This window comes from Erythrolamprus reginae, chromosome 3 (genome assembly GCF_031021105.1).
Source record: "Erythrolamprus reginae isolate rEryReg1 chromosome 3, rEryReg1.hap1, whole genome shotgun sequence".
Taxonomy (NCBI): Eukaryota; Metazoa; Chordata; class Lepidosauria; order Squamata; family Dipsadidae; genus Erythrolamprus; species Erythrolamprus reginae.
The window spans coordinates 184,435,271-184,462,155 of record NC_091952.1 but is presented as its reverse complement, the minus strand read 5'-3'; the positions used below and the strand labels follow the sequence as shown (position 1 = coordinate 184,462,155).

General features: G+C 39.4%; 2 protein-coding genes across 2 annotated transcripts in view; one reads left to right on the top strand and one right to left on the bottom strand.

Annotated features, from left to right (window-relative positions):
- Nucleotides 1-3,381: 3,381 nt before the first annotated feature.
- On the bottom strand, nucleotides 3,382-25,360 carry ALDH5A1 (aldehyde dehydrogenase 5 family member A1). The gene is made up of 10 exons (XM_070747375.1): nucleotides 24,914-25,360; nucleotides 22,765-22,848; nucleotides 16,964-17,134; nucleotides 14,945-15,061; nucleotides 14,081-14,224; nucleotides 10,657-10,800; nucleotides 7,223-7,381; nucleotides 6,920-7,089; nucleotides 6,161-6,219; nucleotides 3,382-4,557 (listed from the first exon to the last, which is right to left on the bottom strand). Exons 1-10 carry the CDS (start codon nucleotides 25,262-25,264, stop codon nucleotides 4,349-4,351), a joined length of 1,608 nt encoding a protein of 535 aa, XP_070603476.1. The 5' UTR covers nucleotides 25,265-25,360; the 3' UTR covers nucleotides 3,382-4,348.
- The window catches only part of GPLD1 (glycosylphosphatidylinositol specific phospholipase D1), a 48,393-nt gene continuing 45,173 nt past the window's right edge, over nucleotides 23,666-26,885 (top strand). Inside the window, exon 1 of the mRNA XM_070747370.1 lies at nucleotides 23,666-23,712. The gene's annotated coding sequence lies outside the window, so the exon portion shown is untranslated. The remainder of the gene's footprint in view (nucleotides 23,713-26,885) is intronic.

The following is a 26,885-nucleotide window of genomic DNA, read 5'->3' as shown; positions in this document are numbered from 1 at the left end:
CTATTTCTCTTAACTTTTCTTTGCTAAATAAATGAGAGGGTAATGAGTGCGGGGGGATGAATAGATATCAAGTTACATATCTGCTGAACTTTGCTTTGAGAATATCGTGCTGTTAAACATAAATCGTGTTTAGATTTATGATAGGATGAGAACTGGCCCTGCCTTGCCCGACTTTAAGAAAGTAAAATAGTTGCTAAATAAAACATACAAATACTGATTAGCAGTAAATAGTGCAAAATAAGATGAATTACAGATTAAAGTTGGAAGGGACCTTGCAGGTCATCTAGTCAACCCCTCCTGCCCAAGCAGGAGACCCTACATCTGCCTCTACCTAGGATTGAATTCATAATCCCGATTGTGAAGCAAGAGCTCTAGGCCACAGCAGCTATATATTCAGATACGAATATGTTTTGGAGGGAATAAAAACCTTGCTTCTTGTCAACCTGTGCGAGAGTGAGCACAAGGCTTGTTTTATTCCCCGTTGAAAGCAACAATTGGAAAACTATAGTGTCAAACTATCCTTTTGTGGCATAATTTTCTTGGATCACTGTTGGTATTTTCTTCTAGACCAGTGATGGTGAACCTTCTTTTCCTCGGGTGTGCAAAGAGCGTACACATATGCTATTGCACATGCGTGAGTGCCCACACCCATAATTCAATGCCTGGGGAGGGTGAAAACTACTCCCCCCACCTCCTGGAGGCCCACTGGAGCCCAGAAATGGCCTGTTTCCCAACTTCTGGTGGGCCCAGTAGACTTGTGTTTCACCCTTCCCAGGCTCCAAAGGCTTCCCTAAAACTGGGGAAGGTGAAAACGCCCTCCCCCTTTCCCCCGGAGGTCTCTGGAAGCCAAAATTGCCCCCCCCCCCCCCGAGCCTCTGTGTGAGCCAAAAATCAGCTGGCTGGCACACAAGCATGTTGGAGCTGAGCTAGGGGAACAGCTTGTGTGCCAGCAGATATGGCTTCGTGTGCCACCTGTGGCACCCATGCCATAGGTTCACCATCACTGTCCTAGACTAACTAAGAACCTTGGTGGTGTAGTGGTTAGAGTGCAGTACTGCAAGCTACTTCTGCTGATCACCAGCTGCCAGCAGTTTGGCAGATCGAATCGCAATAGGTCTAAGGTTGACTCAGCCTTCCATTCTTCCAAAGTCAGTAAAATGAGGACCCAGATTGTTGGGGGCAATAGGCTTATTCTCAGTAAATCACTTAGAGAGGGCTGTAAAGCACTGGAAAGCAATATATAAGTCTAAACGCTAGATGCTTAGTAAAATATAATCTGGAATAATAATCTGGTCTTTTCCTTAAACACTTACCATAAAAATGGTCTAACTTTTTAAAGCTTTGAATTAGCTGTTGAAAAATTTCTTAGGGATTGTATCATGTAAAGTATTATGAAATTACCTACACAAATAGTGTAGATGATTATACATGAAGCTAATAATGGATTTATATGCATGTACATTCTCTACATAAACAAGATTACATGCCATAATGAATTATGATGAATGGAAGAGTATCTTAAATGCACCCATTGGCCAATAAAAGCACACATCTCAAGCAAAAAAAAGGAGACTGAGCTATTCTTCACATTAAGTGATCACAGGTATTATATGTAGTCTCAATTTCCTCAAAATTGAGATGAGTTATAGGAACTTCCAGACTGGATCAACTAAACTTTGTAACTGGAAGGTTTAGAGAAGCAATTTTGTCATCAGCGTCTGTTCTAATAAAAGTATGTTTCCCCCCTCCCATTCTTTTCTCTATGGTTTATGAAAACATATAGTAACAAAGAAAAAAATAGCATTTGACAATAAATGTAAATGTCCAACTTTTTATTAACATTACCAATTCTTTGTTAACCTCCATATCTGGCAAACAAAAATATAGGAAACAAAAGTTGATTTAAAAAATCCCTTAACTCAAGTGTTCCCTTATATGAATGTAAACATCTATAGCATTTTTAATGATAAATTTAAAAGCAAAAATTAGATAACTATCTAACTCATCCAACATTTGAGTCATTGCATTGAAATTAAAATATATAATAGATCATTATAATATTTACTTGTGCTATAATCAAACAGTTTGAAATGTCTCTCCTACCCCTAAATGGCACAATATTTTATTAGTGAGGTATTCTGTTTGCTAAGGCAGTGTTTCCCAACCTTGGCAACTTGAAGATATTTGGACTTCAACTCCCAGAATTCCCCAGCCAGCAAATGCTGGCTGGGGAATTCTGGGAGTTGAAGTCCAGATATCTTCAAGTTGCCAAGGTTGGGAAACACTGTGCTAAGGTATGCATCAAACATACTTGGCTTCTACTCTTTTTTTTTAAGGAAAGAGTAAGAATGTTACTTTTGGGAACTGCCACAATCTGAATTTTTCTAGTTCTAGTGTTAAGAAAAAAATAACACACAGTAGTGTGAAAGTTGATATAAAAGAAGCACTCTGTAATAATCAAAGTCTGTGCTTTTCAGGAGGCCACTTCTGAAACCTAATGTTGACTCTCAGAAGCAGTTGTTCTATGGCAGTGGGCAGGGGTGGGTTCCAATTACCTTCACCACCGGTTCGCATCGTGATCAGTATGGGGTTCTTAGCAATACGGGCCACTCTATAGCGCGCTAGCGAAAATGGAGCTGCATGTGCAGTTCTGTGTGACTAGTGTGTGTACGGGTGGGTGCGCCCGTGCAAGATTTGGCTTCTGTGCAAGGAAGCCATATCTCGCACAACGATGCCCGCCTGCATGAGATTTCACCGATTTTTGGTGTTGGTGTTCGCATGCGCGAAAGCAAAGGAACTGCCGAAAATCAGCAAAATCTGGCACACGCAAGCATCCTAGCATGAGAGTTGGCTTCCTGCGCATGCCCAGAAACCAAATCTCACATGGAGCTGTACACACAACCACACCGGTAGCAGTGGCGATGGAGAACCCTTGCCTGATCATGATGTTTTGCGTGCGTACACTCGCTCTGCTCTTGTGCATCCCCTCGTTCAATTTTGCTTCTGCTCATGCTCAGTAGCAGAATTCAGCCTGAAACACAGGAGCTGATCAGCTGTGCTTTGGGCGAAGAAATAAAGATCAGTATTAACCTGGGGGTAGGCGGGAAGGCTCTTTTTCAACCAGCAGAAGAGGAGAAGCCATCCAAACATGGAAAAATTCACTAAAAATTCCCCCCAAAAGATGGCAGCACCCATGGACCGGTACCGACTGAAGTGGATCCGTGATGTCATCATCACATCACCTGCCAACAATTCAGACGATCTGGTCCCAACCAGGAGGAACCCACCCCTGGCAGAGGGATTTAAGGTCCAAGGAGAAGCACTTTTAACTGCCTCACCAAAAAACATGGAACAAAGACGAAATACAACATTTCAATGCAATTTGGACATATAAAGTACACGTTCAGTTTAATGCAGCACTGGGTCAGTTCCATCCTAATTTTCCCACTTCATTTAAAAATAAATACATTTATTTATTACAAAAAAAGAATAATAACACACGTTAATTCTGCAGGAACCAAATGATTTATCCATAGAGTCCTGATAAGTTTCCTATAGCAGTCCCACTGATTGTTTTTTTTTAAAGAGCTTATGAACATATGTCAATGAAATCTAACTACTTATGTAGTTATTGGTCCCCAGCAGATCTGATGAATTTATTATGTATATTAATATTTGTTATAACTTGTCTCATAAAATCTATAATTTCCTTTACAAATCAAGAGTCTCTGAAGACTGTGTACTTTATGGTTTGGCAGGAATTATTATTGCCCATTAATCTGTGCTACTGCAAAGTTTAAAGTTTACATATTGCAAATCTCTTCTTAAGTAAGTCTAGTCCTATTGACCAATGGGATATTAGAAATGAATATATATATCTACAAGGACGCCTATATTTCAGATGGCAGCTGAAAAACAGCTTTTGAAACACAATTTCTGCCCAAATAATTTTAAAAATGAAGTATTAGAAAAAAGAGTGAAATTCAAAATTTGGCACAAATATTTAATATTCCATCATTTTATAACCCTCCACGTTAGGAAAAAATGAGTAGAGATGCTGCTCTATATGTTCCAAAAATATTAATAAAGTTTTCAAAATTCTTCCAAATGTAAACAGCACATATGCGTTGCTTCCACGTTAGGACCAAGATAGATAATATTAACACTTGTAATCGCAATGTAATTATGAAGAACTATTTTATATCTATTGACATGATTTCAACTATAGACATCTCTACATGTAAACTTGATCAGAGTTAAATGGACAAAATATCCAAATTAACTTGCTAAAGAAAGACTGCGAAAGGCCAAAACCATAGTTCTATTTTGGCTACGGTTGTAACAAGGGCTATTGTAAACCTCCCAAACAAACATATTTAATTTCTAAGTATTCATCAATACCGTATTTAGAACCTTCCCTTCCTAGCCCTGATTGTTTGACTCCACCAAAGGGACACTCCACGGAAGATAAAATCCCTTCATTAACACCAACCATTCCAACTTCCAGCTTTTCAGCGACTCTCCAAATCTGGGCTGGATCTTGAGAATAAAAATAACCTGCAAGTGGGATTAAAGAACAGTTAAGTACATGTAGTCCTCAACTTGCAATCACAATTGAGCCCAAAAGTTATGTTGCTAAGTGAGAAATTTGTTAAGTGAGTTTTGCCCCATTTTATGACATTTCTTTTTGGTTTTTGGCCACATTTGTTAAGTGAATCATTGCAGTTGTTAAATTAGTAAGCCAGTTGTTACCTGATTCTGGCTTCCCCATTTTGCTTGTCAAAAAGTCACAAAAGAGGATCACATGACCACGGGATACAACTGTCATAAATGTGAGTCCAAGGAAGCATGGCCAATGTTCTAGCGATACGGGCGTCTCCTACGCTCTATTTATTTATTTAAATTTATTTATTAGATTTTTATCGCAGCTTACAACATGTTAGCAATAGAGCCAGCATATTGCCCCCACAATCCGGGTCCTCATTTTACCCACCTTGGAAGGATGGAAGGCTGAGCACACCTTGAGCCGGTGATGAGATTTGAACTGCTGACCTATAGATCTACAGTCAGCTACAGTGGCCTGCAGTACACCTCTGTACCTGCTGCGCCACCCAAGCTCTGCAGAGAACTCCAAACCCCAGCTTTTAGGAGACATGGAACCAAACCAGAACTTGGTCAGATCTGCCCTGGAGGGGCAGTGGAGAAGAGAGGCACCAGTCAGAGGTCTCAGCCAACAGCTGAACGAACGACTCTGTCGCCATAGCTGGGCCAGGCACAATTGGATTGATTGACTGGAGAGATTGTGCATTGCCTGGGTGACAAGATCTAAGCATTTGTGCTGGAGACAGGTGAAGAAGAACTGAGCTGGGTGAGTGTTTGGCCGACTTAACGATAAAGAAGAAAACTTAAAACTTAAAAGGAACTAAAAAAGCATGAAAGAGTGTCATAAGTGTGAAAAATAGCCATAAGTGTGTTTTTTTCAGTGCCGTTGTAACTTCGAATAATCACTAACTCAACTGTTGTAAATGGAGAACTGCCTGTAACTATGATGCCCAATACATTCGAAAGCTGTATTGAAAACACACAGAGAAAGATCAAATGAACCTTAGTGACAACCAGGAAGACTGATCTGTTCCAAGCTCCTGATGAAGAATAGAAAAACTAAAATACCATTGCTGCTCTTCCTCAAGAAAAAGAAAAGTCCAATGATTTGCAATACAGCAGAATTATAGGTTGGGATCATTCACGGTGAACATTCAAAGCTAAAATACCCCCCCGTACCCCACGAAAGGTATTTATGACTCAGATTTGATGGTTTTGTTCTGATGGTTCTTGACAAGAGGCAAAAAAATCTTGAATATCCGGTTCTTATCTAGAAAAGTTTGTAAATAGAGGCGTTTGTAGGTAGAGGTACCACTGTACTTACATTTGGTTGCTTTCGAACCTGAGCTGCTGGCTTTCCAGTCAACAACCCAGTGTCTTAACCACTGAGCTGCCAGTATGTCAAAGACTATCTTTATTTCACACCAGCTCTGTTAGTATTCTGTATTTTCTCATGTTTGGGAATCCAAGTTAGCTACAACTTCTGAGATGGCAGTCAAAGTGTGCATGAAAATGTAACATTTTTTTTCTACCCCACTAACTATTTAAAAGCACATACCTGCTAAGCCCACATTGGCTGAATTTGCAATGGCGAGTGCTTCTTCTTCCGTATCAAATCTGCAAAAGTGGAAATATGACATCATTGGGGTAATAATTTAGGACAATAATTTGTCCTAAACACAAATAAGCACATTGTGATGTTCTTATACCCTTGCATAATAGAAACTTCCACAATTCTGCAGAGGATAATTTGGAAAAGCGCAGATTATTTTGGAAAAGATCTGAAGAAATAGTATGCCAACAAGTGACTGAAAGAACTGAAAAAAACTGAAAGAAAACTCACAAAAACACACATCCATGTACACACACAAAATGGGACAATAACAACCCAGTTTTCCTTCTAGTATGTTTTGTGGCAAAATAATGTGTAATGCTTCATTGATTTTATTACAAAAACTTTCATTCTTGTTAGTCAGGCAGAATGGAAATCTAATAACATACTGTTATTCATAAAAGAAGATTTTCAATAGCAGTTTAATGATCTGAGAGCATTGAAAGGTGGTTATTGAAACGGATGTCCAAGTGCCGCCTCTATGTTGGTTGAGGCAGGCAGGATTCCCTTGAGTACCATTTGTTGGGGGTCAAGGGAAAGGGAGGGTTTTGCCTTCTCTTTCTGCTCAAGATCCCCATGGACAATTGGTGGGCCACTGTGTAACACAGAATGTTGGACTCGATGGGCTTTGGTCCAATTCAGCATGGCTCTTATGTTCTTATGAAATGATTACATAGTCATCTTTTGAAATACTTAATGACTTACTTGATAACTGGAGCCAAAGGACCAAAAGTCTCCTCTTGGGTACATAACATACTCGTTGATACATTGCAAAGTAGAGTTGGCTCAAAGAAATTTTTCCCAAAGCTGTGCCTTTTTCCTCCAGTAACTATGGATGCTCCTTGGGACACAGCATCATCAATGTGACTTTCAACCTAAGAACACATCAAACATAGGACAAACTCCTATAAGCCAAAGTAAAATGCTGCAGTAAATATTTGCTGTAGAACAAAGATGACTTTTTGGGTGCATTTTGACCATTGTTTCTTTTTTATAAACCATTCTTACTTTTTCCACAGCTCTTTCATTAATTAATGGGCCTTGGGTAGTCCCTTCATCGAATCCATGGCCAATACGTAGTTCCTTCTGAATGGCTTGGGCAAACTTCTTGACAAATTCATCATGGATCCCTTTCTGAACTAAAAAGCGGTTTGCGCATACACAGGTCTGGAAGGCAAACAAAATTGAGACTCTGTGAACAACAGCTGAAATATCTAGAAGTTAGAATTATACATCTCTTCCCCCATTCAGCCTTGGTGCATCTGTTAGATTGTTCATCTTCTGTCCGAAATATGGAACACATTTAATTATTATTAATTATTATTATTAATTAATTAATTAATTAATTATAATATGGAACCCATATAATTATTATGGGTTGTAAGTATAAGCAACTTGGGAAAGTGAAGCCTGCAGATAGTAATTTATACGTTTTGATGAAGTTTCATCTGCTTATACAAAAGGTGCTATTTCAGTATTTATTTATTTGTTTGTTTGTTTGTTTGTATGCCGCCCCTTTCCGTAGACTCGGGGTGGCTCACAACATAATAAAACAATTCATAACAAATCTAATAATTTACAATTTAAAAATTTAAAGTAGTATATTTATCTTATATTTTAGCTTCAATAGCAGTACAGATCAGCCTTATTTTACATTGTATTTATTTATTTTATTTCATTTATAATTTCATTTTATTTAGATTTGCCACCCATCTTGTCAGAGACGACTCTGGGTGCTTGTAAATATTAATAAATATTAAAACTAGCACATATTAAAATAATAAAACACAGTTTTATTAAAATAATAAAATACGGTTAGCCCCAAGCTAACTGACAAACCCAGGCCTTTAGACTTTTACGGAAGGTCAGGAGGATTGGAGCCGACATTTCGTAGGTAGTCTTAGGACCAGATTACCTATGGGACCGTCTCCTGCCTCATGAATCCCAGCGGCTAGTCAGATCCCACAGAGTCGGCCTTCTCCAGGTCCCGTCAGCCAAACAATGTTACCTGGCTGGGCCTAGGGGAAGGGCCTTCTCTGTGGCAGCTCCGGTCCTTTGGAAACAACTCTTTCCAGAGATTTGTACTGCCCCCATCCTCCTGGCCTTTCGTGGCACTTTAAAAAACACATCTTAACTATATTAGTAAGAAACGAAACTATGGCTACATTCAATAACTGTTGGGACCCTTTCTACAACTGGTTAGGAAAAAAGAGTGAGAATAACACGTCATAAGATTGATACGTTGGAAATAAACACGACCAGTTACAAATCTGGTATATAGCCATTTTATATTTTAGATAGTATTAAGAGACTTTATATATATACTGATAGTATCCTTACTACTACTCCCTAAAATCTCTATAACTTGAGTAACTCAACACTTGCATCTACCAATCTAGATAAACAAACCGAACCATGGTAACGAGCTAATGAAGTAGGAATCAGTTCTCGTTTTCAGTACAGCTCCCCCGGACATTCGCCAATCTTTTATCCTTTCTATTCTTTTTACGTTCTCCGTCCTTTCTATCTTTTTCCCTCCTCCTCTCTACCCCTTCCCTACCTACTTCTTTCCCTCCCTCTTTCTAGCTTTTAAGTTTGTACTTTGTTAATTGATATGTTATTTGACTGCTCTCTATTGTTATGACCTTTATTTCATGTTTTGTATACTATGTTGTATTTTGTATTATTTGTATAATAAAAAATTTTATTAAAAAAAACCCCACACATCTTTGCCAGCAGGCCTAGGGTTGAGCGTTGATACCTTCTCTGGCCAAATAGTATAATTTTGATGAGATGAATGTTGATTGAATGGTTTAAATGTTTTGGATTTTTAAGGGTAGGTTTTAATTATTTGGATTCTTAAATGTCAGTTTTAGTGTAGGATGTTATATTGTTGATTTTGTATTTTTTTTAATGCTTTAAGCCGCCCTGAGTCCCCTGGAGAAGGGCGGCATAGAAATCCAAATAATAAATAAATAATAATCAATAAAATCAGTCTTGGGGGCGGGGGCAAAGATATTAGGTAGAGAAGGCTCTTCTCCTGGACCCCACTTGCTGGAATGCTCTTACTGATATGGTCCACAACATACCCTCCCCTGCCAGCATGGGTGGAAAAGGCCAATCCCAGTGGGATGAGAGAGTTCCTCAAGTAGCCTGGATCCATGACAGGAAGGGCTTTAAAGGTGATTAACGATACCTTGAATCGCACTCAGAAGCAGACCAGCAATTAAGGCAGTTCGTGGAACAGCAATGCCCTTAGACCACCCTAACATAGAAACATAGAAGACTGACGGCAGAAAAAGACCTCATGGTCCATCTAGTCTGCCCTTATACTATTTTCTGTATTTTATCTTAGGATGGACATATGTTTATCCCAGGCCCTTTTAAATTCAGTTACTGTGGATTTATCAACCACGTCTGCTGGAAGTTTGTTCCAAGGATCTACTACTCTTTCAGTAAAATAATATTTTCTCATGTTGCTTTTGATCTTTCCCCCAACTAACTTCAGATTGTGTCCCCTTGTTCTTGTGTTCACTTTCCTATTAAAAACACTTCTCCCTCCTGAACCTTATTTAGCCCTTTAACATATTTAAATGTTTCGATCATGTCCCCCCTTTCCCTTCTGTCCTCCAGACTATACAGATTGGATTCATTAAGTCTTTCCTGATACGTTTTATGCTTAAGACCATTCTTGTAGCCCGTCTTTGGACCCGTTCAATCTTGTCAATATCTTTTTGTAGGTGCGGTCTCCAGAACTGAACACAGTATTCCAAATGTGGTCTCACCAGCGCTCTATATAAGGGGATCACAATCTCCCTCTTCCTGCTTGTTATACCTCTAGCTATGCAGCCAAGCATCCTACTTGCTTTTCCTACTGCCCGACTACACTGCTCACCCATTTTGAGACTGTCAGAAATCACTACCCCTAAATCCTTCTCTTCTGAAGTTTTTGCTAACACAGAACTGCCAATACAATACTCAGATTGAGGATTCCTTTTCCCCAAGTGCATTATTTTACATTTGGAAACATTAAACTGCAGTTTCCATTGCTTTGACCATTTATCTAGTAAAGCTAAATCATTTACCATATTACAGACCCCTCCAGGAATATCAACCCTATTGCACACTTTTGAGTCATCGGCAAATAGGCAAACGTTCCCTACCAAACCTTCCCCTATGTCACTCACAAACATATTACCCTAAGGCCTCCAGGAACTGCCCACACTGCCACATTCTGCACTAATTATAGCTTCCGAATACTCTTCAAGAGTATAGATGTCTATTATACCTGTACCATTAAGGTCCTAGTGAAAGAATTTTATTCATTGCCATTATTGATTGTATTTTCCTCAAATATAAGATGCTATCAAAACTTAACAATGTTTTTTTATAGCCACATGCAGGGCAGGGGGGGGGAGTTCCATAAGAGTAAACAAGCTCACCTGCCCTGAATTTCTGTATTTAGATATTAAAGCTCCAGCAACTGCTTTATCTACATCCGCACTGTCAAAGACTATGAATGGCGCATGTCCTCCGAGCTCCATGGAAACCCGCTTCACTGTGCCAGCAGCATGGCGTAACAATATCTGTAACAGCAGAGACAGAAAGCTAATTACACTAAGGAGAATATTTTCCTAAAGCTAATGTTAAACCGTACAGGGGGGAACAAACAGTTTCTTAAATAAACATCCATTTAAACCAGTTCCTACTGGATCTGTGGGTGCGGCTTGGTGAGGTCATGTGACTGGGTGGGCATGGCTATGTAATCATGTGACCGCTGTGGGGAGGGTCAAAAGATAGAAACTCACTTTAACAATGTCCTGCTGGAGCAGGGAATTAGACTAGATGACTTCCAGATCCCTTCCAGCCCTGGATTGCTGTACTGCTTCAAGGTATCTTCTGACGCTGCATCTAGTGCCAGGTTTGTGGTCCTTCCTACCTCTCCTTTTTCTCTTTCTCCCTTTTCCCCTCTTTCTTTCTTTCTTTCTTTCTTTCTTTCTCTTTCTCTCTCTTTCCTTCCTTTCCTCTCTTCCCCCCTTTCTTTTTCCCTTTCCTCCCTCCCTCCCTCATTCTTTCTTTCTCGCTTTCCTCCCTTTCTTTCTCCCCTCCCTCCCTCCTTTCCTTAGCACCCCGCAGCCCCCCTTTTTGGCCTAGCAGGCTTCTGGGAAGCCTCCCTGAATTCACCTGGAAGCAAAAACGGGCCACGCAGGGACTCCTGGAAGAGGCGGGGTGGGTGGGGGCAGGTCAGCCAGAGGTGATATTTTCTGGTTTGGGGAACTAGTCATAATTTCCACCATCAGTTTTGGAGACTCGGTCAGAACTGCCAGCATTTCACCTCTGATTTAAACCTTGGATACACCAGGGTTAGTTTTAGTTTATAGTTCATATACTGTACTATGCTTGTGTATTCTTCGATTCCATAACTGCGCCAATCCTATTTGATTAGAAAGGCTTCATTCATTGCTCTCAAATAAGATTTACCCATCCAGAACCTAAAATCCTCCAGATGAGCTGAGTTTATAGCTCCCAGGATCCTGAACTACTGAAAATTCTAGATTGTGTAGTTTGAGGACTATTCAGGATGGGGAAAGTGGTCTAGATCAAAGTTTTGCAAACTGTTACATGGAACTTTAGGGTCCTCCAAAAGCTCATTGGGGTTGTATGTGAGACCAAAAAATAGAAGTTCATTGTTCTTGCCTTTCTCAATATTTTAAAAATTTACCTTTGCCAACAGGCCTGGGGCCGCTGAACTTTTAACATCCAACCCCCGCTGACGAGTGAATGCATAATGTATGACAAGATAAGATGAAATGAAATGAAATGTGGATGAATGGTTTTAAGCATTAGGATTTTAGAGCATATTTGGCATACAAATCCAATTAATAATAATAATAATAATTTTAATATTAGATTTCTTATGTGCTTTGTATTTTCCTCTGTTGTGAGGCGTCCTGAGTCTGCAGAGAAGGGCAGCATAGAAATCGAATTAATTAATTAATTAATGAAAGAAAGAAAGAAAGAAAGAAAGAAAGAAAGAAAGAAAGAAAGAAAGAAAGAAAGAAAGAAAGAATTTGAAGACAGCCAAAAGTTCTGTCACTAAAGCTTTGCCTCTTAGTCAGGGAAGTTCTAGTTGGTTTTTTTTAATAACAAGTTTCGGATCAATTTTTTTTGGAAAACCTCAATTTCAGTCAATCAACAATGATTATGTTTTTTAGTCTGAATTTGAAGAAATGAGTCTGAATGCATGGATTCTGAAAATGTTTCAAGGCTGCGTATCCAGTTAAACAAAGTCATGAATTTTCTCCACCCTCTTCTCTAGCTGTGGCTTTAGGAGGCATCTATACTTCCTCTGTGCATGTGTGTATTTCTGCTTTCCACTCATGCTGTGTCAGGGCATGCATGACAAATAACAGGGGGCATGTGCTGTACAGATGCAAATGGATTATACATAATCCAGTGTTTCTCAACCCCAGCAATTTTTAAGATATCTAAACTAAAGATATCTAAAGATATCTAAACTTCAGCTCCCAGAATTCTCCATCCAGTACTCGGGGATTCGAAGTACACATACTTAAAAGTTGTTGAAATTGAAGAACACTGATCTAGATCATGTGACCTAGAAGGAGGGACTCAGAATTCTAAGCTGCTACCCAACTGCATTGTAGGAATCTTTTCAGACAAGATTACCCTACAGCCTCCAGTTGGATGTGAATAATTTTTGAATTTAATATTATTTTTTCCTGGATTTCTCCATTCTCTCCTCCAATCAAATTTGATCTCAGTCTTTCAGTTTTGGGACAACAACATCCTGTGACATTGAAGTATACATTCATTCATTCAATTTTTTATGCCGCCCTTCTCCTTAGACTTAGGGAGACTTACAACATGTTAGCAATAGCTCTTTTTAACAGAGCCAGCCTATTGTCCCCACAATCCGGGTCCTCATTTTACCCACCTCGGAAGGATGGAAGGCTGAGTCAACCTTGAGCCGGTGATGAGATTTGAACCACTGACCTGCAGATCTAGCAGTCAGCTTTAGTGGCCTGCAGTACTGCACTCTACCCACTGCGCCACCTCGGGTCATGCATTTAGCCTATTTCAACATACATACTTTCATTTACATATTTTTCCCAACTTACTGTTGGGTTGAAAGGAAGAAAAACAAGACAAGAATAAATTTCCTACTTCAGTAGGAAATCTTAATTAGAATCGATATGACTAAATAACATTTGCATAAATTAGACTTTCCCTGAAATAAGATTTAAAAAGCCATAGAAGACTTGTTATTAATATTCCCAAATTTAAAATTATCCCCTTGGCACTTTTCCTCCCAAATTTTTCACGTGAAGAAAGCTTGATGGCCTAGAGCAGATTTCCATGACTTGATGTTTTTCATATCTGTAGAACTCCAAATCTCTATGGCTTTGCAGTCTGGAAGAGGGGGAAGGTGAAGGAAATGGGCATTTGCAATAAAATATACACTTTTTATATTCTTGCGGGCAGACTTGAGACACAATTATTAATAGCATATGCTCTGATGTCGCAATGTATGCTTCATCATCTGGGCACCATCACGGCTACCTGTGAATATCTATGCTGTACTAGTCAAAGATGTGGCAAGACACCCATTGCTTCTGGAGACCAGCAAGCTGAGAACAACAAGTGGGCCAGGGCATATAGAAAGGATAGCAATCCTTGAAGAAGGAACAGAGTCTACAAACTTTCCCAAGACAGCTGAACTATGGAAATTGTTAAAATTTATTTAAACAAATATCAACGTTATTCCAAAGACGCTTTAGCCACAACTTTGTGAAGATTCTTTTAAAAACCTAGAGTATGAAACTACAAATGCATGAATATGCATACCTTTCCTGTAGCTGTTGAGCCAGTAAATGAGATTTTGGCTACCAAGGGATGAGTGCAGAGCACCTCTCCAACTGCTGCTGCCTGTTGTCTGGAACATGGAACAACATTATATACTCCCGCAGGAATCCCAGCCTGATTTGCAAGCTGCGGTGAGAAATAATCGGTGGGAAGAGTGATGGAACTGGATACTTGCATAAAATAATGTATCCTGTATTAAAATATTGTCACAGCCTCATCTAACAATTCATATTCAAGAATTTTATGCTAAAAATATCTCTGGCATATCAGATTATTGCTCTTTTATTATACAGTGGTACCTCTACTTATGAACTTAATTCGTTCCGTGACCAGGTTCTTAAGTAGAAAAGTTTGTAAGAAGAAGCAATTTTTCCCATAGGAATCAATGTAAAAGCAAAGAATGCGTGCGATTGGGGAAACCACAGGGAGGGTGGAGGCCCTGTTTTCTTCCAGGAGATTCCTAGAGAGGCCCCACAGAGGCTTCTCCCCGCCTTTTCCAGCCGTTTCCTCCCAAGAGATTCCTAGAGAGGCCCCACAGAGGCTTTTCCCTGCCTTTTCCGGTTACAGTTTCAGAGGTTCGGTTTTGTAAGTGGAAAATGGTTCTTAAGAAGAGGCAAAAAAACCTTGAACATCTGGTTCTTATCTAGAAAAGTTCGTAAGTAGAGGCGTTCTTAGGTAGCGGTACCACTGTATTTGTATTAGATCCTTATAAGCAGCCTACAGTCACTGAGAGCAAGTCAGGCAGTCATATAAATTTATTTATTCATTCATTCATTCATACATACATACATACATACATACATACATACATACATACATACATACATACATATACAAAAATCTTACCTCGGCAAGTGCTAAGGCAGATAAAGGTGTGTCTTCAGCTGGCTTCACCACAACTGTACAGCCAGCTGCCAAAGCAGCACCTACTTTTCGGGTAATCATAGCACTTGGAAAATTCCACTATAGTAAAAAGATACACACAAGTTTAATATCAACATAATTGGGAGAGTCACACTAAAATAACTGGCAAATCCTGAAATTTCTAACCAAAAATAGTATCTAGAACAAGATTATACATTTACTCCTGCTTCTAATGGAAGTAATAATATTCTGGAAATCATTGGCTATCTTGTCCTGCATAGTAACTCCCACTTTTTACATTTATTAATGACAGTAGATTCCAAAATATCTCCAAGTGGACCTGTTTGAAAAAGTCAGATATTTGTGGGAGTGGCGTGTTATGTACATTTTAAAAGAGGCCCCACAGAATCTGATTCTAAACTATCTTTGAAGTTTATAGGTAGTCCTTGACTTACAACCACAACTGAGTTGAACATTTCTGTTGTTAAGCAAGGCAGTCAAGTGAGCTTTGATCCATTTTATTTTTTGGCCACTGTTGCTTAGTGCATCATGACAGTTGTTAAATGAATCCTATGGTCATTAAGTGAGTCTAACTTTTCCCATTGATTTTGTTTGTCAGAAGCTGTCTGGGAAAGTTACAATCACATGACCCCGGGACAATGCAACTGTCATAAATACATGCCAGTTGCCAAGCGGCCAAATGTTGATCATGTAACCATGGGGATGCTGCAGAGTATAAAATCTGATAAGTCCCTTTTTTTATATACCAGTGCTGTCGCAACATTGCACATTCACTAAAGGAACGTTTGTAAGTCAAGGACTACTTACATTTACGTGGGAAATACAAAGTTCTGAACCAGTAGTGGGGTTTTCTTTTTTCAAATTTTATGTTACAAACAACAATAAAACATGACAAAGTGTCAAAACCATAATTACACAGTTATATAATAAATCATTTTTGATTTCCAGGTCATTGGATTCATAAGAAATTATATAGTTCCATACGTCCTTATGAAGAATTCCTTTCATCAGAAATATTCATATACTTCTGCAAACATACAAAATATAACATATACTTGAACTGTAGTCCAACCCTTTGAAGTGAACATATTATTTTTCCTTCCTTCATCATCTGCTCTTTAAGTGTTTTGGAATATCCCCAAGGAACCTTTTAACCTTTCTTGTAAATACCATCAGTAGTGGGTTTTAAACCCCATCACCAATATCGGGTTGCTACCAGAACAGTGGGTGACACTGCACAGGTAGCGGAAATGGAGCTCTGGGTGACCAGTGCACGGGTGCACATGTTGGAGAGAGATTTGGCTTCTGCACATGCTCAGGAAGTGAAATCTCACGAGATTGCATGAGATTGCATCAATTTTCTGCTTCTGCGCATGTGCAGAAACAAAAAAATTGCAAAAATCTCACACGCCCATGCATCTTCTTGCAAATTTTCTTACTGCGCATGCGCAAAAGCCAAATGTCACTCCAATGCATGCATGCGCTGGAGGTACCTCCCCGCCCACTGGATGCACATGCGTGCCTGACGGTCACCCAGAGCTGCGTGTGCATCAACACTGGTATCAGCGGTAAGTTGGAACCCCCACCTGCCTGTCACTACCAATTCGTGTGGGTGTCCCAGGAGGTTGGGCGGAGCCTCTTGCCGCCACTGCTACCGGTTCACAGAACCAGGAGTAACCCTCTGCTGTTCTGAACTGAATAGAAATCAATGCAAATTGAATCAAGCTTTACTTGAATTCGTTGATTCATATCTTCTGATTATTTGCACAGCCTGTTATTTAAACCCTGAATACCTGGAATGAGACAACCTGAGAGTTGCCAGAGACTCTTAAGTTTTGATGGTCATTCTCTCCGCCAGTAAACATTTGTTTCTAAAGTGCAAAAACTAAGGGTTTTTCTGTATAAACACCATGTTTCTGGAACCCCTTCCTCTTTTTTAAGTGGACCCCCAATCTGATTTCAATAATGCAGCCAACTCACTGGTGTAATGATGGCAGCGACCCCCACGGGCTGCTTCAACACAAGAACTCTCCTGTTTTTTGCTGAAGGTGGAATAATATCACCATAAATACGCCGGGCTTCTTCAGCAAACCATTCCAAGAAAGAAGCCGAATACAAGATTTCCCCTTCTGCTTCCTTCAGTGGTTTTCCCTGTGAACAAATAAACGAACACAGTAAAATCTCTCTTCTTAAAAATAATAAGTATTAATACTTTTCATTCCTTTGTTCCCTTCATTTTGTTCCCTTTCATTTTTATTGTTGTCCTCCATATTATCTTTTTTTAAATTATTATTATTTTTAAATAATATTTTTTATTAAATCACAAAGACAGACAAAACATACATTACATGTAACATTTAGTAGAGCAACAATCACTCCTCTCAAAGCAGAAGTCATCTTTATATTTTTAATAATAGAATAGAATAGAATTTTTTATTGGCCAAGTGTGATTGGACACACAAGGAATTTGTCTTGGTGCATATGCTCTCAACGTACATAAAATAAAATATACATACATAAGCAAAAAAGGAAAAAAAACTAACTTTATCATTAATTTTAAAATACTTGAATACAGTGATACCTTGTCTTACAAACTTAATTGGTTCCAGGATGAGGTTCTTAAGGTGAAAAGTTTGTAAGACGAAGCAATGTTTCCCATAGGAATCAATGGAAAAGTGATTAATGCGTGCAAGCCCAAAATTCACCCCTTTTGCCAGCCGAAGCACCCATTTTTGCTCTGCTGGGATTCCCCTGAGGCTCCCCTCCATAGGAAAACCCACCTCCGGACTTCTGTGTTTTTGCGATACTGCAGGGGAATCCCAGCATCACAAAAATGAGTGCTTCGCTGGGAACGGAAGTCCGGAGGTGGGATTTCCCAGCGAGGGGACGACTTCCATTGCCAGCCAAGCGCCTGTTTTTGCGATGCTGGGATTCCCCTGCTGGGATTCCCCTGCTGGGATTCCCCTGAAGCATCGCAAAAACACAGAAGTCCGGAGGTGGGGTTTCCCATGGAGGGGATCCTCAGGGGAAACCCAGCAGTGCAAAAACGGGTGCTTAGCTGGCAACGGAAGTCCGGAGGTGGGGCATCCCAGCAGCAGCGGTGGGTTTGTAAGGTGAAAATAGTTTGTAAGAAGAGGCAAAAAAATCTTAAACCCCGGGTTTGTATCTCGAAAATTTTGTATGATGAGGCGTTTGTAAGACGAGGTATCACTGTATATCAATTGTAAGATAATAAGTAAAGTAGTTTATTTCAAGTTATAATTTTAAAATTTCTATATATTTTTAAATGTTTTAGATGTGTCCTCCATATTATCAATAGGGTACATACTTATTAAATAGAGGGTTCCCCACTCTTTCCCCCGCCTCTATATTGGAGTAGTTGTTTGTCCGTAACAGGTTGCAAGATATTGATGCCAATATCTGGAGCAATTATGCAGGCTTGTATGAAATAGGGTTTTTTTTAAATTTGAAATAAATAATAATGAATGCAAAATGGACATTATTTTGCTTTGCTATTATCTTATTAATTTGTCCAACCACAAAACCAATAAACAAGCATACTTATACCCAATTTCATCTTATTTTTTTAAAAAAATTATCTCAAGAGCTGTGATTCTACACTTTTGCCAGATTTTAATTTTTGCATTTAATATTTAATTTGTAAAGAAGCAAAATATAAACAAAATGCCAAGATAAATTTTAAAAGTTGAACAAAACAGGCTTTTAAACTAAAATCTATGAGAAAAATGAGAAAAAGAGGAGGAAAAGAAAAACCACAGGGAAAATGATATACCTTTTGCCAAGATACACAAATTAGAAACATTGATCTTTGTACCATGGGTTCCAAAGTCAAGTTCATACATTGTGCAAGCAGCAATTTGCTCAGTGAAAATCCAATCAATGAACTTCAAATGGCTGCATTGATACAATACACCAACCTGAAAACTATAATTTGTAATTTGGAATGATTGGACTTATACATCATACAAGGCCCAAATCACATTATAGCTTCATAGTTCTATGTGACAGACTACCCCCATCAATATATTTTAGCTTCTTATTCCCATTTCTACTAGTCCACGCAGAGTTTTGAATGTTTTTATCAATTGCATTTCCTATAACATTCTTCAAGTCCTTATCCATATTGAAACTGAAATCATTTTTTAATTCTTAGTTAACCTAAAAAAAACACCCTGTATAGGTGGCCTTTTTATTTGTGGTTTCATGTATCAATAGTTTTGATCCTTTTTGTCTATTCTGTTACTTCATTTGCTACTTTTTTTTAAGGCTTAGGTCATCTGATTGCCAATAGTTAGAGCTCTCCTTTTACCATTTTTTTTTTTGGGGGGGGGATGGGTGGGTGAATCACATTTGGAAAACTCTGGCTGGAGACAAAAAAGTGTGATTATTTGTATATTTTCTAAGGACTGTTATTTTATCTTTTGCAAGGATTGTACCAGGCTCCAGGCCACACTTTAGGAAGTGATGACACAGATAGCAGTTTCAACCCTGTTGGTTCCCAACATGCCATTGTCAGCTCACGCAGCAAACAGATAATATAAGTAACAACTGTTTCTATCACCTCCCAGTTCCCACATTTATTTATTTATTTATTTATTTATATTTATATGTTTATTTATTTTATTTTATTTATTTTATTTTATTTATTTATTTTATTTTATTTATTTGTCAAACAATTATAGGGTGATAATTTGTACAAATTAAACATTAGATAAGTAATGATAAAAAGTAACAAAAGAAGACAATAGGACAGGGATGGTAGGCACAGTGGTGCACTTATGCACGCCCCTTACAGACCTCTTAGAAAGGGGGAGAGGTCAATTGTAGATAGTCTAAGGTTAAAGGTTTTGGGGTTAGGAGTAGAAACCACAGAATCAGGTAGTGCATTCCAGACGTTGATTACTCTGTTGCTGAAGTTGTACTTTTTGCAGTCAAGTTTGGAGCGGTTGACATTTAGTTTAAATCGATTTCGTGCTCGTGTGTTGCTGCGCTTGAAGGTGAAGTAGTCATTAACAGGTAGGACATTTTGGTATATGATTTTATGAACTATAATTAAATCAAAACCGAGACGACGGAGTTGTAAGTTGTCTAAACCAAGAATTTCAAGTCTGGTGGAGTAAGGTATTTTGTTGTGAGAAGAGGAATGAAGGACTCTTCTTGTGAAATATTTCTGGACTCTCTCAATTGTGTTGATGTCAGATATGCAATGTGGGTTCCATACAGGCGAGCTGTATTCTAGGATTGGTCTGACAAATGTTTTGTAAGCGCTTGTTAGCAGTTCAAAATTACCAGAGAAGAAGCTGCAAAGGATTAGGTTAACAACTCTTAAAGCCTTTTTGGCAATGTTGTTGCAGTGGGCTCAAGGACTTAGGTCATTGGATATGAGTACTCCAAGGTCTTTGACAGATTGAGAGTTATCAATAAGTTCAATTCCTCCAAGTTTATATTTAGTATTCTGATTCTTTTTACCAATGTGTAAGACAGAGCATTTAGTGGTGGAGATTTGAAGTTGCCAGGTTTTAGACCATTCTACTGCCTGGTCAAGGTCTTTTTGAAGGGTAGCAGCATTGTCAGTGGTATTAAATAGTTTAACATCATTTGGGTTTTCCTGGCTAGAGAGCCCAGGACGTTTCTTGCATATGTTATTCAGACTACACTTCTGTTCCTACCGGTATTTTCTCCTCTACCTATTCAAACAATATACATATGAAACTCAAAAAATTAGAATATTGTACAGAGGTTCGTTTATTTCAGTAATGTAACTTGAAAGGTGAAATATATGAGAGAGACTCATTACAAGCAAGGCAAGATTTGTCATAATTGTGATGGTTATGGGATACAGCTCATGAAAAGACCAAATCCACCATCTCAGAAAATCAGAATATTACACGCAATCAATAAAACAAGGATTGTATATAGAACAATATTGGACCTCTGAAAGGTATAAGCATGCATATGTACTCAATACTTGATTTGAGGGGCCCTTTGCAGCAATTACTGCCTCAACACAGCGTGGCATGGAAGCTATCAGCCTATGGCATTGCTGAGGTGTTATGGAAGACCAGGATGCTTCAATAGCGGCATTCAACTCTTCTGCATTGTTTGGTCTCATGTCTCTTATTTTTCTCTTGGCAATGCCCCATAGATTCTCTATGGCAGTGTTTCCCAACCTTGGCAACTTGAAGAGATCTGGACTTCAACTCCCAGAATTCCCCAGCCAGCAAATGCTGGCTGGGGAATTCTGGGAGTTGAAGTTCAGGTCTCTTCAAGTTGCCAAGGTTGGGAAACACTGCTCTATGGGGTTCAGGTCAGGCAAATTTGCTGGCCAATCAAATACAGTAATCCCGCGGTAAATGAACCAGGTTTTGATACTTTGGGAAGTGTGGGCAGGTGCCAGGTCCTACTAGAAAATGAACTCAGCATCCCCATAAAGCTCCTCTGCCAAAGGAAGCATGAAGTGCTCCAAAATGTTCTGGTAGATGGCTGCGTTGACCCTGGACTTAATGAAGCACAGTGGACCAACACCAGCAGATGACTTGGCTCCCCAGATCAACACAGTTTGTGGAAAACTTTGCATCTCATTTGGAAAGAAATATGGAGGAAGAATGGAGAGGCACACACTGTAAGATGCTTGAAGTCCAGTGTAAAGTTTCCAGTCTGTGTTGATTTGGGAATGACTCCACCTCCTCCCCTCTGCTCTCCACTCATCCATCTTTTTGGTTATCATATTGATGTATTCTTGTGTTACTTTTTTGTTGTTTATTTTATGTTCTATTTTACTTCTGTTTACATGCCTTTCATTTTCTTCTTGTTCCATCTTCATAAATTGCCTAGAAAGGCAACAAACCAATTTTACAAATAAATAAAAAAGAAATATTAACCTGGAATCCATAGCACTCCTGTAGCAATAAGCCCTTGGTACTGTAGCACTCAGCTAACAAAACCAGTCAAAACCACTGTATTCAAAATATTAGATGATTAGCTGCTTAGAAGCAATATTGTCTCCAGTTTAGCACTGTCCTTAATTCAATTTTGATGGCACCGAACAGTAACATGGGCTGGAGTCACTCAAGACCAAATCAAAATTCAGTATGTTTGGTAAGCACTGCCACTGCCTTAATATGTTGTGTGAACTAAGCCATCATACTGTGCTATAATGTGTGTGTGTGTGTGTGGGGGGGTGTTTGGCTTAATTTATTATGTGAATATAGCCACTATATTCTATGAACCAGGCTACATAATTTAGAATACAGTGTTCCCTCGATTTTCGCGGGTTCGAACTTCACGAAAAGCCTATACCACGGTTTTTCAAAAATATTAACTAAAAAAATACTTTGCAGTTTTTTCCCCCTATAGTACGTTTTTTCCTGCCCAATGACATCATATGTCATCGCCAAACTTTCATCCACCTTTAATAATTTTTTTAAAAATAAACTTTAATAAATAAACATGGTGAGTAATAATCTAAATGGTTGCTAGGGGAATGGGAAATTGTAATTTAGGGGTTTAAAGTGTTAAAGGGATGGCTTGTGACACTGTTCATAGCCAAAAATAGTGTATTTACTTCCGCATGTCTACTTCGCGGAAATTCAATTTTCGCGGGCAGTCTCAGAACGCATCCCCCACAAAAATCGAGGGAACACTGTATAGTGCAAGGAAGGATATTTGAATTCTATCTGTTGGTTGCTTTGATCTTTCTTCTAAGCAGCAAGCTAAGTTTCAGGCCTCAGTGGAAGATTTCCTTTTTTTTGAATACTTACATTTTCAGCTGTAATGATCCTTGCAAGCTCATCTTTATTTTCTATCATCAAATCATACCATTTACGAAGTAAAACCGATCTATCCTAAATAAAAGATAAAATAGTATTATGGAAGGACCTTGGTAAAAATAAATTTGAAAACAAAAGCAAATTTGTCTAAATATAATGGAAACTTATAAAGAGCTTATTCAATTTCAATTAGTCCAACAAATCCATCAAGTAGATCAAAGTTTAGTTTAATATTACTCCTAAAACTAAAACCAAATTTTAATACATCAGCCCCATTAATCAAGCATTCAGTAGCTATGTTTTGCAGTATCCCACCTGTAGTTAATTTAAGCATAGTTTAACTACTAATTGAATTTTCATGACTCATTGTATGGGCTGAGTTTGTATCATAAGCAATTTCTGATTAAAAAGTCATTGATTAGTTACAGTGGATCTATTGAACTTACAAACGCAGGCCAAGTGGGACCTGAAACAATATCAGGGGTAGAAAGATACTTCCCATAAAAAACAATAGACAAAAGTATTTAACAACTCTGTATCTTTTGTATTTGTGCAGTGATGCGTATGTGAAAGGAGAAAGCTTGTGGAACATTGTGGTCTGACATTGCTGATGAAAGTCTTTGATCCTACTATTACTTCTGGAGAGTAGGTAGCTTTTTATTTAGAAACTGGATACAATTTAAAACTATATAAATGTATAAATACATCTTTTAGAAATAAGAATTCATTAAAACTGAAAACTAGGGAAACATCTTGTATTTTTCTAATGGTCCTCCACAGGCTATCCTCACACTGTTTACATATGGGAAATATATAAATACACACAGTCCTTCTATCTTGTACAAAGTACATGTGTCAATTTAGATAACAAGTAAGCCAAGAAACTGCCATTACAGCAATTCCTTTCACTGATTCTGCAAGGTGGATTTTAATCTACTGGTGAGTACTGCATATCTGTTTTTTTAAAAATCCATAATCCAACCACAAGGCCATATAGGTTTATTTGAAGTTGTAGGTGCTCCATCACTGGAGATTTAAAAAAAGAGATTGGACAGCCACTTGTCTGAAATAGTATAACGGTTGCAGGAATTGGGTATGTCTAGTTTAATGAAAAGAAGGACCAGGGGAGACATGATAGCAGTGTTCCAATATCTATGGGGTTGCCACAAAGAAGAGGGAGTCAGGCTATTCTCCGTCCAAAGCACCTGAGGGTAGGACAAGAAGCAATGGGTGGAAACTAATCAAGAAGCAACTTAGAACTAAGGAGAAATTTCCTGACAGTTAGAACAATTAATCAGTGGTACAGCTTGCCTCCAGAAGTTGTGAATGCTCCAACACTGGAAATTTTAAAGAATATGTTGAACAACCATTTGTTTGAAGTAGTGTCGGGTATCCTGCCTAAACAGGGGGTTGGACTAGAAGACCTCCAAGGTCCCTTCCAACTCTGTTATTATTATTAGTGTCTCCTGCTTGAGCAAGGAGGTTGGACTAGAAGACCTCCAAGGTCTCTTTAATCTCTTGTTATGTTTTGAATACAACTACAGCAACAATTGTCTTTTATATGTTGTAAGCTGCCCCAGTCCTCAGAGAGGGGCTGCATATAAATTCAATCAATCAATCAATCAATCAATCAATCAATCAGTACATTTTTTTAAAAAAATAGCTCTAGGTACCAGATATTATTAACATTGAATACATGGGTATTTGAAGGGTTGATGAGGAGAAATGACATGACATCAGCATGTACATCTACATGCTTCCCTCAGATGTTCTGACATAAAGCATAACAGCTGCATTTGTGTAAATATAATCAGGAGCTGATGCCTTCGCCATTACTTTTGGGAATCTGTGGTTTGCAATAAGAGAGGCTGCAGATTTAAACACGCTTATTAGGAAGTGGCTGGATTAAGTAGCCAGTACGGGGCTCGGTAGAAGCAAGCACTCTGCACATGTGCAGAAAACCAACTCGTTGACACAATCCCCGGGCCCTTGGGATCCAATGCTCCCTGGGAAGCATTTCTTTCCCTATCTCTCCCCACCTTGCTTACCGGGACTTTTCAATCTCTGCAACTCCCTCTTGCAAAAACCTATTTTTAGTAACCGGGACGCCGCCGGCCGCTTTCCTTTCCTTCGCTCTCACCTTGGCAGAAGCCGCACTCCAAGCAGCGCCAGCTTCGTAGGCGGATTTCACGGCGGCTTCGGCTTCGGCGACGCCGCAGTCCGCTACTTGGAGGAGCTCCGTGCCGGTGGCCGGGTCCCGCACGGGGAAAGCGGCCGCCGCCTGGAGCCAGCGGCCTCCCACGAAGCCTCCAGAGCGCGCCAGGGAAGCGGCGCCGGTGGAGAGGCTGGGGCCGGTGCTGCTCAGCCGGTTGGGCCGCGGGCTCGCCATGGTCGGCCCGGCCTGGGGCAGGAGGAGGAGGCGGGGGGTGCGATAAGAGCGGCGGGCCACCAGCAGCTCCCGGAAACGCGGCCACGCAACCCTCGCCGCCATCGTTTTTCCCTCCTCCAACCCCCCCCCCCCCCGGGACTGAGGGTGGAGCGTGTGGCGGGAGCGCAAAGGGGGCCGGTGAGCGTCCCTGAGGGAGCGCCGCGACCCTTCTGAGGCGCCTCCGCTGCTTAGCAATTGGAGGCTTTTAAAACCCTATGAAGAACGGTTGGAGAATCTCCACAGACATAAGAAGGACGGGCTAGTCTAGTGAAGAGGGGGACCAGGGGAGATAGGCGTGCATAAGTGCACCAGCGTGCCTTCCGTCCCCTGTCCTTACTGTTCCTTTATTTTTACTAGTTGCATGTAGTATATGAATATCATTTCTAATGCTTTCCCCCCCAAATTTTTGACTTTTACTAGTATCATGTATATAAATATTATTATATCTTCACATACTTGACAAAACAAATAAATAAAAATAATTAAGATAGCAGTCTTCCCATATTTCAGGGGCTGTCAGAGAGAGAGAGAGAGAGCTGTGGTGGTGGTGGTGGGGGTCAACCTTGTTAGACTTAACAATCCTAGGTTAGACTTGTTAGGCTTACAATCCTAGGTTTAGAAAGCGTAGAACTACATCGCCTTAAACAGGACCTAAGCGTAGCCCATAAAATGATCTGCTACAACGTTCTTCCTGTCAATGACTACTTCAGCTTCAACCACAACAACACATGAGCACACAACAGATGCAAATGTAAACTGCTCTAAACTCAACTGCAGGAAATACGACTTTAGTAACCGAAAAGTTGGTGCATGGAACTCACTACCAGACTCTGTAGTATCATCACCTAAATCCCAAAACTTTACCCTTAGATTATCTAATGTTGACCTCTCCCGATTCTTAAGAGGTCAGTAAGGGACGTGCATAAATGCACCAGAGTGCCTTCCATCCACTATCCTAATGTTTCTCTTTTACTAGTATCATATATATAAATATTATATTTTTGTATCCGCCAATACATATGTGACAAAACAAATAAATGAAATAAAATAAAATAAATAGTGCTATGTGCAAGGGTTGCCCAGAAAGTAATGCACCACATTTTTTTTCTTCAACCATTATTTATTGAACACAATGAAACTTACACACAAGATAGAATGTTTCTTCTACACTCCCTATTTTTCCACGTAATCTCCATTCCGTTCTAAGACCTTCCTCCAGCGAGACAAGGGCATCTATTCCCTGTTGGTACCACTCCTTGTTCTGGTCACTAAGCCATTTCTGCACTATGCGAATCACCTCTAATGGACTCACCCTCTGTGCCCAGCGACTAACCGTACTTCTGTCGACTGCCGATTCTCCATAAACTGCACACAAACGTTTGTGAATGTTCCCAACAGTTTCTTTCTCTGCAGTGAGAAATTCAATGACAACACACTGCTTGTAACGTACATCACTTACAGACGTCATTTCGAAATACTGCTGCAGCTACATTATTTGTCTGAAGAAACACAAAATTTACACACACACTCCTGACAATTCAAATAATGTACTATATAATTAAAGCTTTGCATTTGTATCATTACTGTAGGCTGAGAAAAAAATGTGGAGCATTACTTTCTGGGCGAACCTCGTACATAACTAGTTGGGTTTGGCAATATATAAAATAAACCAACAATGTATGCT